Below are 16,441 nucleotides of genomic sequence, written 5' to 3'. Positions count from 1 at the left end.
TCCACACACTGCATATAGCTACAATTTCCCACGAACTGTAAATGACTAGTATTCCACATATTGTATAAAGCTATAGTTTCCCACGAGCTGTAAATGGATAGTTTTCCACATACTGTATATAGCTGTAGTTTTGCTCGAGCTGTATATGTCTAGTTTTCCACATATTGTATATAGTTATAGTTTTCCACGAGCTGTACACGGCTATTTTTCCACGTATTGTATATAGCTGTAGTTTCCCACGAGCTGTATACGGCTATTTTTCCACATATTGTATATAGTTATCCACGAGCTGTATACGGCTATTTTTCCACATATTATATATAGCTGTAGTTTCCCACGAGCTGTACATGGCTAGTTTTCCACATATTGTATATAGCTATAGTTTCCCACGAGCTGTACATGGCTAGTTTTCCACATATTGTATATAGCTACACTTTCTCACGAAGTGTATATGGATAGTTTTCCACATATTGTACATAGCTATAGTTTCTCATATGAGAATATGAGTATATGGCTAGTATTCCACATATATCTCAAGTCTTTCCATTCACATAACTATAACGCTGGTCGCTGTCGTATAATTGAAATATTCTTGAGTACGACGTAAAACTCCAGATGAATAAATAAATAAATAAATAATTTTCTTGCTGACTAGAAATAGTCTTGGAATACAGAAGATGTTCCTGTATTATGAACATGTTATATACATAGATGTTTAACAGAAAACTGACACTGCTACATTTAGTGTTATAATTTTAACATTTTAACAGAATAAACCGGACTTCTACACATATACAGGCATATTTATGGCTCATCAAATGTAATTTAAACATATGTTTTAAAGTTTAAACACGTATTCTTAAAGTATGTCCCTTGTAACAAAAGTTGAAAAACTAGCAAAGCTGGGAAATATGCGTAAACAGGATGGAGTGAGCTGAAAAAGATGAATTCTCAGGTTATATAAATAAGCCGCGCCTGACTGAATGAAACTGATTACATTGCGGTCTTTCGATTTTCTCAATGTGCGGCAGTTTGCTTACTTACTTGCTTACTCATGCCAAATTACACAAAAAAAATATGTCTTTAAAACTTAAAAATAGCGTAATGACCCATGAGCTTCTCACCAATGCGGTCGCTGTGGGTTCAAGTCCAGCTCATGCTGGCTTCCTCTCCGGCCGCAAGTGTGATGGTCTGCCCGCAACCTTCGGATGTGGGTTTCCCCGGGGCTCCGCCCGGTTTCCTCCCACCATAATGCTGGCCGCCGTCGTATAAGTGAAATATTTTGGAGTACGGCGTAAAACACCAGTCACATAAATAAATCAAATAAATAAATCTTTCAAACTTTATGTGAGATACTTTATCAGTGTGTATAAACATTTGGTCTATTTTTGTGTGTTTCCTTTATAATGTTGACAATATATAGTAGCGGGCGTGGGGCAGTTGTCTGCTTGAACAGCTTTTGTAGTAATCACTCATTTCAAATATCAACACAGAAAAATGAATTCGGAAAGGCAATAAATTAGAAATCCTGTTTTGTGTAAGTTTATATAAATTTGATTAATACAACAATTTTACAACTGATCACATTATCATTCTTTCACTTATCAGTTAAATGTAATACATTTATGTGATACGCATGCAATGATTTGCTTTAGTCAACTGTCGCGCTCCAGTTGAAATTAAGAGAACATACTTGCGGGTGAGCAGAAGTCTCTTGCTAAAACAAGCACGCATCATAGAACCTCCCTTCTCCTCCATAGGTCATACTGGACCAATCAAATAATTTATGTGCCTATTTATCTGTATTTATACTCCCGTGTTAAGACAGCTGGTAAATGAGACATCTTAAGGCCCCAATCAACAAAATCATTGTGCTTAACTCATGGACCTAAAATGATAGACGTTACCATTGATGTTTGAAGAGAATTAAATCAATGGTCAATGTTTAGTCAGAAATGTTAAAGAATAATATTACACAAAGTATCGGGAAGCGTGGTTATAGAAGTTATGTCAACACAACAACGCAATGGTAACAACGAAGCACACATGTACTGTTCCATTCCAAGACTTCCTTTTCATTCATAAATGTACTGATTACATGACAAGGAAATAATGTTAAATACTTCTTCACAAATGAAGCCTTACACAATGTTTCCATCCACAACTTCGTTGAAATTGTTTCACTGGTGACAGACGGCCAAGAGTCTTGTCAATACTTCAATAGCACAGCGTAACTTAAATAGCCCCACTTCTCACATCTTCTCGGGTTATTCTATTAACACCAGGAGATATAACTCCTTGGGCCAATTTCAGTTCTAACTCCGCCTTTCTCAGTCTGAAAGCCTCTTGAAAGTTGTAGAATTCGGGAGAGTCCTTTATGGAGCACGGGTAGAAGTTCAGGCGAAGATGGCGATCCAGGCATTTCCGCAGTGATACGAGAGAGTTCGGGTGATAGTCCCGTCCACCGTATCGCTTCACCTCTGTAATAAACCTGGACAACAACGGGTCCAGAGCCGAGGGTTCTATCGTCTCGATCTTTCGATGCTCTCCGCAGTGATCCGCCAACCATCGCTGGCATATTCCCAAGGCGCTGGCCGAATTCCGCAAAGTGGAGACCGTCTTTTGCGGAGCGCTGGATGCCGTCCATACATTATCCAACAGGTGTGCTGCTGGTAACGAAAGGAAAGTTGATTGTAGAATGGAACTATTGGATGTTTTAGCCAGCGCTGTTGCGCCGAGGCAATGACAACCATCTCACATGCACTTAAACTGTATTAAGTACCTGCTATCAGAACTCCATGCTATACATTTCAACAAAGCGATACAAAAATATCAAAGGGTTGAACGTGAAAAACAGACAGTGCAAACAGCAAAGGCCATTTGAAGCCATCAACAGAAGAACACGCTATCCAGGAAAAATTGTCAAGAAGGGAGACTTCTCAAGAGTCAAGATCACAACGTGATATTTGGCGGATACATAGTCCCATATAACCGGTAAAAACTGTGAACTTTGGATCATAGCCATGTGGAAACACAAGTCAAAGGCAAATAAAGAACATATTGCCAATGACCAACTGAAATAACTTCATTTATTACCTTACTTGAGTATTTATTAATTTGACACGGTACTCAAGAATTTTTCATTCATTCGACGGCGGACAGGTTTGCGGGTAGAGGAAACCGGAGGGTCCGTGCCGTTTACTTGTTACAAGCTGTAAAGCTGAGATTGGCTTTACTAGTCAGTGATAGATTGGCTGAGGCAAGAACAATGCATGCTTGTAGCAAACTGAGCCACCGAGGGTACCCAATATTACCGATGCACAACGAAAGCACCTGGTGTACTGACTAAGTAGAAAAGTACCCAATGCAATGGGTCAAGTATTCAACACATATATGACAGTACTACATGAATCCCTTAACGTTTCCACAGATCCCGTTAACGTAGCGCTCAAATGACAAGCAAACAACATGCACTCCAAGTAAATGCCCATGTATAGCAGTGGTACAACAGGTCTATTTAGCAATGGTACAAGCTCACGTATTTTCCTAAGTCATGTCAGGGTCAGATCATCAATATGCCTACACGTTTTCCACAAAAGGTGAAACAATTCACTGAAACGATCTCGAAAATGTTTCAGGCGAATGAATGGAATTAGTATCCACATCGCCTATCATGCTAGTTTATTAGTAGCTTATAGCCAAAATATGTTTATCTCTGATCGCACTCGGGTCTTGAAATTCAACAACAGGTATCCTGTTCTTCTAGATAACATGGAGCTGTCAATCATGCGTTGCATTTATGCACTTCAAACTTCCGGGCTCTTTGTACGGGATAAGTGCCGGTAGGAAAATTCTGAAGCTTAGCTGTCCGACGTAAACCCCTTTCGGTACCGACCGCACTAACAAGCCTCTTGTCCTCCGTCATGTTAGTGGAGTCTTGGAGACAGAACTCCGTTAATACGTCCATGGTGGAGTAAGATCTGCTATGTGTCTTGATCACTGCCATGCCAGACACAATTATATATGTATGATTCAAGAACATCTGTTCAAGTGAATATTAATTAATTAATAAAGCAGTATTCCAGAAATGTTCCAAAAATATTTTAAAAATTCTACAAAATTAAACAAAGTAAACAGCTATAATCGTCAGTACCTAGCCTCTCATTTGGTGACGCTTTTTTGCCATGTTACCACTATCTAGAGTGACGTCACAAGCCTAGGCGCTCTCCCGTACCATCGGTGTTAAACAATGTGACAATGAGAAAATACAAACAAAAATGCCTGATACCCAACAAAAGAGTATCAGCTCAGTTCCGTGTTCAATGGGCTGATGTTTCTTTTGCTTTGGAGATCGACCAGGGCAATGTTCATGGACACAAGCGTCGTGTTTTAGTCACCCTGCTCGTCCTCGTCCTGCATGGGTGTAAGCATTTGGCCTAACTGACTGTACCCATTTCATGAAATTTACGGAACACAGCGGGAACTTCTGATTGATAACAGACCCTGTTATCAATCAGATTTTGAGAAGATATTGTCGTTATAAATCTGACACTGCGATGGAAAAATAATGCAAGGTTACAATATTTTTCTTCAAGCAATGCTTCGCGAGGCAGTATCCTACCCACCACGTACACACTGTGAAACGGGCAGCCGTTCTCCGTTACCTGCTCATAAATTTGTCGTTCAAATGCATCAGTTTAACACTTAAGCCAACCGCAAAATCCAATGTATTGCATTTATACCTGTCTAATAGTTTTTTTGACGTGACAACATGGCTGCTCGGAGTGAGTTGTCCTTCAGTGCAATATTTCCACTGCTGAAAATCATCTTCTCGGCTTTCAAAACTTTATAGATATTTTTTACATATTTTTCTGTGACAACTGTGTGCTATATCATTTTGTCTATGTATAAACAGTGGCAGACTGGGTTTTCATTTAGGATTGCAGAAGGAGGTCAGAGTTCAAAAGTAGGCGGCTGAATTGAAAGTAATTATGTCACAATTACTACTGATTTAAATAGTGAGAATATTCAAAGTAGGCGGCTACGGGGACGGCAGTAGACAGCTGTCTGCAGCTTGCTACTTGCCCTTTTTGAAAACCCTGGGCAGACTTTATGCTCATTTTAAATTTCCTTTCATCATAACCTACATCTATTTACCTGTGTGTCAATGGTAACGCAGTTGTTCCTAGTTACACCACTGCCCGACAGATTACTTCTCAAGATTTATTTATTTCGTTGGTGTTTTATGTCGTACTCAAGAATAATTCACTTATAGGACGGCGGCCAGCATTATGGTGGAAGGACTTCTCATAAGATGTAGCCACTGTCCACACTTTAATAACAAGAACCTGTTTTCACACGTGTTTCTAATACATGTCTCTATCTTCAAACTTTTGAGCAGAGCATCAAATTTCATCAAAGGTCCATCAATGTGCACATAAGCATGAACACCTTACCGTAAAATTTTAAAAGTTAACAAAATATACATGTGCCCTTGATACACTGAAGAATGACCAAGTTTGAACCTCGCGAAATATAGTACAAGAAAATCATTCAGGAATATCCCTCTGGCTTTATTATTTTTTTTTGGGGGGGGGGGGGCGGAGGAGCCACATGCCTGCTCTCTCATTTGTGTCCAAACGTTTATAAAAACTACAAGGCTCATTTCTGTGCATATCATATCCACCCTGAATATTTACAAGTTTCTGGATGCTAAATACTTGAAACAAAGAACAAAAACATGTATTAACGTTCTGGACTTGCTGCCTCTTTTTGTTGTCAGAGGTGGGATTTCGTTTATCTCTTGGGAGATGAATGGTATACAATTCAAACTTTATGTAAATTAGTTTGGGGAAACTGAAAGCCCATGTAATGCTTGTGTTAATAATGATGTTTACAATATTGTATTTTATATAGAATTTCAGACTTTACATCCTTCATTTTATTAAATTGTTCAATAGTTGTATACATATTTAATGGGAATAAAAATAAAACATGGAGTTGTATAACCTGTTTAGACATTCAGATATGAGGAATAATGTCATAAAAAACGTCCTTTTTCTCTCATATAACTCATTCCAATATCACTGGCACAAAAAAAACCAAGGATTAAAACTACCGTTTTTCACAGGATATACATGTAATCCCAAGTCACATGTATAAATACTGTTCATGTGATGATATTAATTTACAGACACTGTAAATTAATATTGGGAATTGAAAATGAAAGTAATTTTTGGGATATACATGTACCTGTACATGCATACTTAATTTTGCAAAATGTTGTCCGTACAAATACAGTGCAGGTGAACCATCAATCACGATTTAAGAACAAGAAACAAAGAACTCACAATTATATCTTTACTTAATGTTGTCAACAAAGGTATCACACCCACCACCAAAAGAATCCTTCATTAGCAAAGAGCATGGATGTGACTAAGTCTGTTACCCTGAACTGCATGTTACATGTAGGTGTATGTCATACATGGTGTCTACCTTTACACCATACTGTAGCATGCTTGGTGCAGTCATCATCTGAACCATAATCTGACATGATAGGCACTTCCCATATTATATAAGGGCTGTGTGTGTTACTTATATTATCAATGCAGTCTCTCCCGAGATAAATACATGGTAAACACACACACAGGCATTTCAAATTTGGGTGTGCAAAAGATGTTGACAATTGATACACATGTATTTATGTTTGCTGTATACTGTCCATGGGGATGTAAGTACATGCAGGAAAAACTGCACCCCCAAAGTAAGTAAATTCACATCAACATGTACATGTAAATATTGTTATCATCCTAAATGTTTACACAATCATGATAACGTAATAAAAGACAGGCATATCACGTTCACTTGATGCATGTACATGTAGACAAACAGAAACATCATCCCTGAAACATATTCAGTGTATAATAACGTATAAAAACTAACCTATGTCATCACATGAATACAAATAATTAGGGCCCCACAGTTCACTGGTCTTTGACAAACGAAATGGCGTTGTAGAATCCACATCCAGCTGCTTTGGCTGCAGCATTAAGTAGACGGTTTATCAGGTTCCTGCAGAATGGCGGTGGTTTTCTACAGGGGTTTGTTCAATTCACACCAAGCCTACACCTGACCACATTCAGTAATGTGTAAGTGAAATATTCTAAAATATGTCAGCAAACACTAAACAAACCAAAATACCCCATTTCACCTCAAGTTACATGTAAGTATTTTTCAAGTGACACGTTTTACTTGATTCGGACCGATTTATTCGCTTTTATGCTACTGCCATTAATTTCTTTTCAGAAGAACTTATAGACTTTGGCATTAAAAGTGTTATTTTACAAGTTTTAAGCCCTTTATATGCATCAGAAAAGTGCATTTTTACATGCATGTACCAAACTTTTTGTGACATAATACAATATACAAATAATTCTTGATTTGATTATCAATAAAGACTACTTGAGATTTTCGTGAAAGTGTTTCACATAATCACAATAACAAAATACCAAGAAAATTACTGTCTCTCAATTTCAGTACCTGAAAATCTGGAGTTCCAGTACACCTAATCTAAAGACCATTATAAAAATATGCTTGTTGAGGGTAACCCAACCAACCTTCCCAAAACGGACCCAATTGTTAAGTTTTAATTGAGCTTTTGATGGAATTTTTTTTAGCTACATGTATGACCTATATCCTTCAATAGGCGGAACAGAAAAAAATTCCAAGCAGACAGACCCTATTTCTTCTGAGAGGGTTGTGTTACCCTCAACAAAGAATTTTTTAAAAAATGGCCCCACATGTCTAAACAGGATACATATATGGTGCACTCTTTCACATGTCCTTTCATACACAATATTAAGTATGTATACATATCCAAGAAATAAAAATATTGAATTTCAAGAAAAATCAGTCAGCATTTAATAACAAAAATCTAAATCCTGTATGTCATGAGAAATGCTGTGTATCAAAAACATTAATGGCATTGTGTCATGGAAAGTTTCTCCCTTTTTAGACCAACATATTATTGATCAAATATCCTCTCCAGTTTACATTAAGGGGCATGCAGTACATTTCTAAAGATGTGTTTGTAGTTACCAGAATAAAGTACTCTACTTTTTCAAACTTTTGGCATGTTTAAGGACAACTTTAAAGGCAATTTATTCACCTTAACCTTTCGACAGTGGTAATAACTTATCTCATGGAGATTTGCCAAGATCTGGGCTTAAAAGAGAAATGGTGTCCATACATGGTGAACACGCAAAATAGTTGGTGATACAGAATACAAGACCTAACTCAAATGATCTTTTCAAAACATGGACTCAAAAGGATTTTACTGGGATTTTGTTAAAAGTTTTCCTTTCATTTGTCTGTCAATGTTAATTTCTTTAAAATGCTCTATAACGTTTTTATTAGCCCCTGCAAACTTACCATTTTTTGTCTGATACGGTTGGGTTATGTCTAAGAAATATTTTTTAAAGATGGCCCTATTGTTTTTAGCAGTTAACAACTGACGGCCTGATTTAAACACTGCTCCCATGACGTTGAGAACTGATCCACTGACTGATTTTCCCCCGTGAAATGATAGTAGTAAGTACAGAAGACAACCTACCTGATTGACTTGAGGTTGATATGGACGGATCAGCACCTACACTTTGGTCTTCTTCGCTGATTTGACTAGCTTCATATCTCTGGACAGTTAACAGTGCATCACCCGCTTGGTCTGATATAGATGATGTGGACGGCTGCTCACCAATGCCTATGACTGATAAGAAACTTTGGTTTGACACAGAGTCCTGTCCACCTGCTGAAAAACTATTGTCTGAGTGTGAGGAGAGGCGTCTGGACTTTGAGGGTGTGGATGCGGAGGTGGGGAATATGCTATTGTCTGAATGCAAAACGTCCTGGTCTTGTGCACTTGCACGCTTTCTGGAGTTCGTTCGATCTGCACTCAGTCTGTCATGAACGTGTAAACTCACAGGAAACACCTCCTGAGGTTCATTTTTCACCACAAGTTCTAAAATATCACTGTCGCCTGTATCACGCTCCTGAAGATGGCTGGTGTCAGAAGTGGGATGCAGCATAGCAGTCGGAGAGTGGCCAAGGCCATGCCGTTTGTGTCGTGGACTTTTACTGCGCACTGTTGTGAGGCCTCGGTGTAACGGAAGATCTGATTGGATAGGTGCCGGTGGGTTCAGCCCTTTCAGCCATGTTGGTTCTGGGATGTTCCCTGTGCAATCTGGAGAATAAAGCAACAAAGAAATATGTTTGTCATACGTGTTCAGGGTGCTTGAGAGATCAGGAAATACAAGACAACTTAAAGTGAAAGAAAACAAGAAATGAAAACTATACTGATACCTGAAAATTTTACTATTTTAATTTAAAATGTTTTTCATTCTGAAACTGAATAGTGGAGTATTGGGATTTAACCCTTTTGTTGCTAAAATAAAAATAGCTTTGCAGTATGATGTGACTTGTCAAAATGTTTATATAATAGACAACTTTTGTTGGCATGAATTTTAATTTTACCAATTACCTGTCTCGCTGTGTTCCAGGGCCAAATGACAAATGACACCCTCCAAGAAGGGCCAAATGACAAATGACACCCTCCAAGAAGGGCCAAATGACAAATGACACCCTCCAAGAACTTCTTAACTTCTTACGCACACAAACTCACAGTTCCTTAATCTTCACCATTTCTCTACTCCTAATAACTTTTTGTGGAACTTTTTCCAGATACCCATATTATAGTATATGTAATCAAAAATAGTTGCCTAACATTTCTGACAGGTCACAGGACATCTTTTACCTTCAGCGATTAAAGAGTTCCCACACAAAACTCCCACACTGAACGCAGTCAAAAGCTTGAATTATAAGGTGGTCTTTATGAACAATATTAATACAACTGTGTGACACTAAAGATTTTCAACTTTTATTCATACACTGTACATTTGGTGGAAATTCTTTTGAAGTTTACAAATACATGTGTACTCAATGTGTACTCAATGTGCAGGTCAGAAACCTGCAGATGGTCGTGGGTTTCCCCCGGGCTCTGTCCGGTTTCCACCCACCATAATGTTGGCCGCTGTCGTATAAGCAAAATATTCTTGAGCATGGTGTAAAACACCAATCAAATAAATAAATAAATTTTCTAACAACTGTACGTCGGAAGGTCTTCCAGCAACCTGCGAATGGTCGTGGGTTTCCCCCAGGCTGTGCCCAGTTTCCACCCACCATAATGCTGGCCGCCGTCGTATAAGTGAAATATTCTTGAGCACGGCGTAAAACACCAATCAAATAAATAAATAAACAAATTTTCCAACAACATTTATGAGAAAATAAGAGAACATCTTCCAAAGAGAAAAAAATGCCATGTCTGAAACTAGGGATGCAAACATCCTGAGATGCATTTGATTCAGTGAAATATTTTTGTAAAAAAAAAATTAATAAAAGAAATTTTAGACATGGTTTTCTTGAAAATTCTGTGGTCTTTCAGCTAATTTTCCTTTTTTTTTAAACTTTAACTTCAGTGACAAATGCTGAATATATTCATACTAACATTTTTTTCCACAAAGAAATTCAATGAGTGTTTCGATTGACTAGTATTTTATGCCGTACTGAAGAGTATTTCAGTTATATGGCAGCGGAGAGCATTAAGGTAGGAAGAAACTGAGCAGGCTCCTTAGTCATTGCATGCTATCCCCTAGGTCCCAAAGGCCCCACCCCCAAAGATATTCAAGTGCAACTTGTAATATGGACAGAAGCCAAACAGGTTCAAATATACATGCTGCTATGAGAGATCCTTTACCATGTGAATTATAATCAATGTGTAATCATCAAAAAGTGTGTATCACCTAGGCATTGCGTATTTGAAAACACTCACTCACATGTTTGCACTTAGCCGAGAAATACAGTCGTTAATACTGTATTCCAACGAAAAGGTGACATATTTTACTTGATTCGGATGATTCATCCAGATTACAGGGATACAGAATCAATTCTGATTGGCTGGTGTGATGGATAGGCAAGTTCTGGCAATGCCTTGCCTAAGCTGAATTTTAGGTATGGTACATTTATATTTAAGCATGACCGACGCTGCATAGATTTAACCCAGAAAACCCTATCTCCACTCTCAGCCAATCAGTTTTGATTCTGTATCCCTTTAAAAGCGTTTGCCAATGTGAAAAACTTAATGTGTTGGCCTCAAAAGTATCATTTTAAGGCCTTATGTGCTTGTGAAGAGCATTTTTACAGGCCAGACTTTGGGTGAAATTACAGTAGATAAAACTATATGCATACAATACCTAGAGCAATGGAGCCTTTAGCCTTGTATTCTGCAATTCTCAAGTCAACCCATATGGCAAACTGGGACAAAACGTATGGCTCATTGCAGAGTTCTCCGATGATACAGGCAAATTTGTTCTGTACTCTCTCCAGGGTCACTCCCATTTTTAATAAGCACACATGAAATCTCTTGGTAGACAGAAAGTGTCAGCCTGATTTCAAGTCCCAAGACTGCCTGTCTGAGATGAGGATTGATTCACACCTACAGAAGAATGAAAGTAAAGGAAAAATGATTCAAATCTCCGATGTCACTTACATTAGCATTAGGCTTGTTACACTTTTATATATTCAGTATACAAGCATACAGTGAATATGTAAATGTATACATGCAGAGCATACATGTTTTTGTTTGTGAGCAATTATACAAAAAGTGTACAAGTAGATGACTGTGGAAAGTCAAGTTCACAGGGTATCATATACAGGCAAATACATTTATACAGTGTGTGACCCTTTCAACAGGGTACATATAGCATACATTTAACTATAAACACGAGATGTCCATGTACAAATGTACATATAATATAGGTGTAACGGATAGAGTATCTGTTGAATACCCCTCAAATCTGAGCTGGATAAGTTATATTTAAAGCATTTTAGTCAGGTGACAATGTATTCAATATACATATAAGCATAGCTACTGGGCATGCAGTAGAATGATAAACAGACATATGAATATACATGTATGTTAAAAAGGAAGAACTTAATGAATACTTGCTGAAGCATTACAAAGCATGCTGGATTTGTATACTGTATATACATATATAGTGGGTTAGTACATGAGGTGTTGTATGTGCACAGCTAAGTACTACTACAGCAAGTCGAGCTCATGCTGGCTTCCTCTCCGGGCATACGTAGGTAGGTCTGGCAGCAACTTGCGGATGGTTGTGGGTTTCCCCCGTGATGAGTCCATTTTCTTCCCATCATAATGCTGCCCACCACCGTATAAGTGAAATATTCTTGAGTCTGGCGTGAAACCCCAATCAAATAAATAAATAAAATACTGCTACAGTACTCAGCTGTGTCAAGGTGAAGCTAATACATGTACCTTTCAATGAGTCAGTGAAAACTACATGTACCTATTAATATGTTTAGGACCCTTTTTTTCTGCATCTTTACTTTTCAACAATCGTCACCCACAAAATGTGCTTTTAACAAAAAAAGTGGACAGACAAATATATATATTTACATTTATAAATGTGGTGTGTGGTTGTTCATGACACGAAATTACCTGTTTTCCAGAACCATTAACTAATAAGTGAAAACACTGATTTCATTTAGATACCTGACTGTCAAGGTGTGTCTTCTCAGTCAGATTCAAATACTGTTAAAACTGCAATTGTTCAGAATTACAAATATTCAATAGTGAATTGAAAATGAATATATATCTATTATCCACGATATTCAATATGGCGGACGTTCTATCCCTCGGCCCGTATAAATTATCATCCAAATCATGATGTTGAATTTGATGTTTCCTCTCTTTCAAAACTTTCCCAACTATAGACACGGATTCTGGACTGATTACTACAGTGGTTTTATCACGCAAACTCTAACACGATGAATTCAGATACAGTACTACTGACCCTTAACTACGGCGCAGATAGCACCACTTTTCATCCATTGTGAATATTCAGTGAATTATTCACTATCTGCTCCTTCCATCACAGACGACGAACGGAACCGCAAAAGTAGGTCAAAACTTCTTCCGCCGACATGCGATAGAAAATTGACAACAAAGATACGCAATACATTCAACCCACATTTGGCACAAGTGTGATTTATGTCCAGATAACACCAGAAAAGCTTACCTCCGACAGATCCCAGTGTTTATCCAGCGACATAAAGAAGCCGCCCTTGTTGCCCAAATTTGCATATATATCTGTCCACGCTAGCGTCAGATATTACCTCCATGTGTGAAGAGCTCCACGTCTCGGGGAGCGGGCCTTGTGCATGCGTGGTAGTGGTTGTCTAAGAGGTACCGTTATTCACGACCCGAGGGGCAGGCATCGCCTTGGTACCAGGATCACAAAGCTGTCTTAGACTTAAGTCAGACTTAGTCTTAACCTGCGGTATTATTCCTAGCGTGCTTTTGAATAAAAAAAAGCTTAATTTCATTTTTATCACGAAGATCTAAGCCAAGTGCATAAAAATCCTTAAAAGCATAGAACACACTAACGTGAAGTACATGTCAGATGAAACCTCTAGACGATGTCCATAAAAAATGATCATTTAAAGTTGGGTAGCCTGTCTACCTTGTCAGCCACGGAACATCATCATGCTATGAACCATTTTTTCAACAGGCCAGGGGTGAACATTTTGGATGATGAGCAAGAAAATGCAGAGTAATGTCACCAATTCTTTAAGGAAAGAATACATAAAGGAAAAGACCTCTAAAAATCGAAGTAGCCATCACTAAATAGACTACTTGAAACAATACCTAAATATACTTTCATTTATTTCTTTTTTAGATTTTTTGGAAAAGAGTTTAAAACATTCCAAACATTTGAATTTTAAGGTGGGCTTTATAGACCATCCTATCAGAGGTTAGGAACTCTGACGTCACATGAACTTAATGCAACTTGTCATCACGACACTGAATGCTGGGATAAACCTTCTTACCTATGTGTAAAAGATGACTGAAATCATGTTCCCAAAAAATTGCTTCCTTCTGGTGAACATCAGGGAAAAAAAGGTGATGTTATGTCAGAGTTCTTAGATGCTGTCAGGAAGGCTCATGAAGTCCACCATAGTATTCAAATATTTGAATGCCTTTGAAAACACTCTTTTAAAAAAAAAAGTATTTTTCCTCATAGTTTCAGTTGTCTGTATTATGAACCTTAGATCTACTTCATATTTCAGCTTTTTTAAAAATTTAACATCGTCTGATCGCCATATTTCTACATGCAACTGTCTGTTTTGCAGCCAAAAATAGTCGGTGACGTCATTGCGATTCACTTTGTTCAATATGTATGTCCAGAAACTCAATATTTTATTTGAGTTTCATTACTGTACCAAAAATGTAAAGGGGCATTATACAGACCATATTTGGAATACGCATGATGTCGCCTGTACTCTGCGTACTTTATTTGAAGGCGATCTCTTCCTTGCTGTGAAACAAATGTTTTAAGAGAAATGTTCATTCACGACTGACCCTTCCATCCACGAAAGGCATTCTGACTCTTGTGGAAAACGGACGAAGAAACTATGGACGGATACTCATTGTGTTTAAGATAACGATCTAAATTAGATCGTAAACAGAGTTTGGACTGGAGTTTGTACTCGGTTCCTTGTGGAGTTTTTATGCTCCTGTAGAAGTCCGCCAAGAACTGATCGAGTTCCGCCGGGGGAATCTCCACCATTGGCCTGTTGTCACCGTATGGGCCCTCAGACAACCAACGTTCGAATGTTCGGACGCAAGTGACAATGTTCCGAATGGTGGCGATGGGCAGTTGGTCGGCGTTCCGAATCCGGGATCGTATAAAGTTCCGGCGTTCTATTTCCTGTCGCCTGGTGATGGCGTGATCAGTGTATAGGCCGCATGTCACACGGATGGGTTCTGTTGGTCTCCACACCGAACTGTCTGCAAATAATAACGAAAATATGTCAAGTTTTTTTAAGTGAGTTATGTGATTTGGTAAGCCTTGCATGGATTTTTTTTTTTAACATTCATATCTAAGTACTTATTAACTGTTGGTTGTTAAATAATTGTATATGTGTTGAAATACAAAGCCATTCGTATTCTATATCGCCTCCCATATGTCACATACATATGCAGATCCATATTCACAACACCGCCTGTCACGTACATGTATAACGGTGCATGGGGGCCTCCGTGGTCGAGGTGGTTAGCGTACCAGCGTGGCGCAATGACCCAGGAGCCACTCACTCCTGGTTATGGGTTTCCCCCGGGAATTGGTCACACAGACAGCTGTATGAAGTGACCACACAAATTGTTTATGGAGTGGTCACATAGACGAATGTAAGAAATGTTCACACGAAACCTGTATGAAGTGGCCACCTAGATAACTGTATGAAGTTCCTACAAAATCTCTATGGAGTGTTCACATACATAACTGTATGGAGTGTTCACATACATAACTGTATGGAGTGGTCACATAGACGAATGTAAGAAATGTTCACACGAAACCTGTATGAAGTGGCCACATAGATAACTGTATGAAGTTCCTACAAAATCTCTATGGAGTGTTCACATACATAACTGTATGGAGTGGTCACATAGACGAATGTAAGAAATGTTCACACGAAACCTGTATGAAGTGGCCACATAGATAACTGTATGAAATTCCTACAAAATCTCTATGGAGTGTTCACATACATAACTGTATGGAGTGTTCACATACATAACTGTATGGAGTGGTCACATAGACGAATGTAAGAAATGTTCACACGAAACCTGTATGAAGTGGCCACATAGATAACTGTATGAAGTTCCTACAAAATCTCTATGGAGTGTTCACATACATAACTGTATGGAGTGGTCACATAGACGAATGTAAGAAATGTTCTCACGAAACCTGTATGAAGTGGCCACATAGATAACTGTATGAAGTTCCTACAAAATCTCTATGGAGTGTTCACATACATAACTGTATGGAGTGTTCACATACATAACTGTATGGAGTGTTCACATACATAACTGTATGGAGTGGTCACATAGACGAATGTAAGAAATGTTCACACGAAACCTGTATGAAGTGGCCACATAGATAACTGTATGAAGTTCCTACAAAATCTCTATGGAGTGTTCACATACATAACTGTATGGAGTGTTCACATACATAACTGTATGGAGTGGTCACATACATAACTGTATGGAGTGTTCACATACATAACTGTATGGAGTGGTCACATAGACGAATGTAAGTAATGTTCACACGAAACCTGTATGAAGTGGCCACATAGATAACTGTATGAAGTTCCTACAAAATCTCTATGGAGTGTTCACATACATAACTGTATGGAGTGTTCACATACATAACTGTATGGAGTGGTCACATAGACGAATGTAAGTAATGTTCACACGAAACCTGTATGAAGTGGCCACATAGATAACTGTATGAAGTTCCTACAAAATCTC

At 38.3% G+C, this 16,441-nt stretch overlaps 2 protein-coding genes across 8 annotated transcripts in view; both read right to left on the bottom strand.

Moving 5' to 3' along the window:
- LOC135463663 (uncharacterized) overlaps window positions 1-13,396 on the bottom strand; it is a 36,058-nt gene extending 22,662 nt beyond the window's left edge. For 5 of the 7 annotated variants that reach the window (XM_064741042.1, XM_064741040.1, XM_064741038.1 and 2 more), the window contains exons 1-3: window positions 13,152-13,396; window positions 11,304-11,545; window positions 8,612-9,238 (exon numbers count right to left, since the gene is read on the bottom strand). In XM_064741042.1, coding sequence (XP_064597112.1) covers window positions 8,612-9,238; window positions 11,304-11,448 — 772 coding nt within the window. In that variant the 5' untranslated portion in view covers window positions 11,449-11,545; window positions 13,152-13,396. Of the gene's footprint in view, window positions 1-1,439; window positions 2,670-8,611; window positions 9,239-11,303; window positions 11,546-13,151 lie in introns of those variants that run through there. The other 2 variants (XM_064741043.1, XM_064741044.1) reach the window with 2 other exon arrangements.
- Window positions 13,397-14,009: 613 nt separating this feature from the next.
- LOC135463852 (uncharacterized) overlaps window positions 14,010-16,441 on the bottom strand; it is a 38,737-nt gene continuing 36,305 nt past the window's right edge. The window contains exon 4 of the mRNA XM_064741308.1: window positions 14,010-14,923. Coding sequence (XP_064597378.1) covers window positions 14,484-14,923 — 440 coding nt within the window. The 3' untranslated portion in view covers window positions 14,010-14,483. The remainder of the gene's footprint in view (window positions 14,924-16,441) is intronic.

Source organism: Liolophura sinensis, chromosome 3 (assembly GCF_032854445.1).
Source record: "Liolophura sinensis isolate JHLJ2023 chromosome 3, CUHK_Ljap_v2, whole genome shotgun sequence".
NCBI classification, from domain to species: Eukaryota; Metazoa; Mollusca; class Polyplacophora; order Chitonida; family Chitonidae; genus Liolophura; species Liolophura sinensis.
This window is presented reverse-complemented; position numbering and strand designations above follow the sequence as displayed.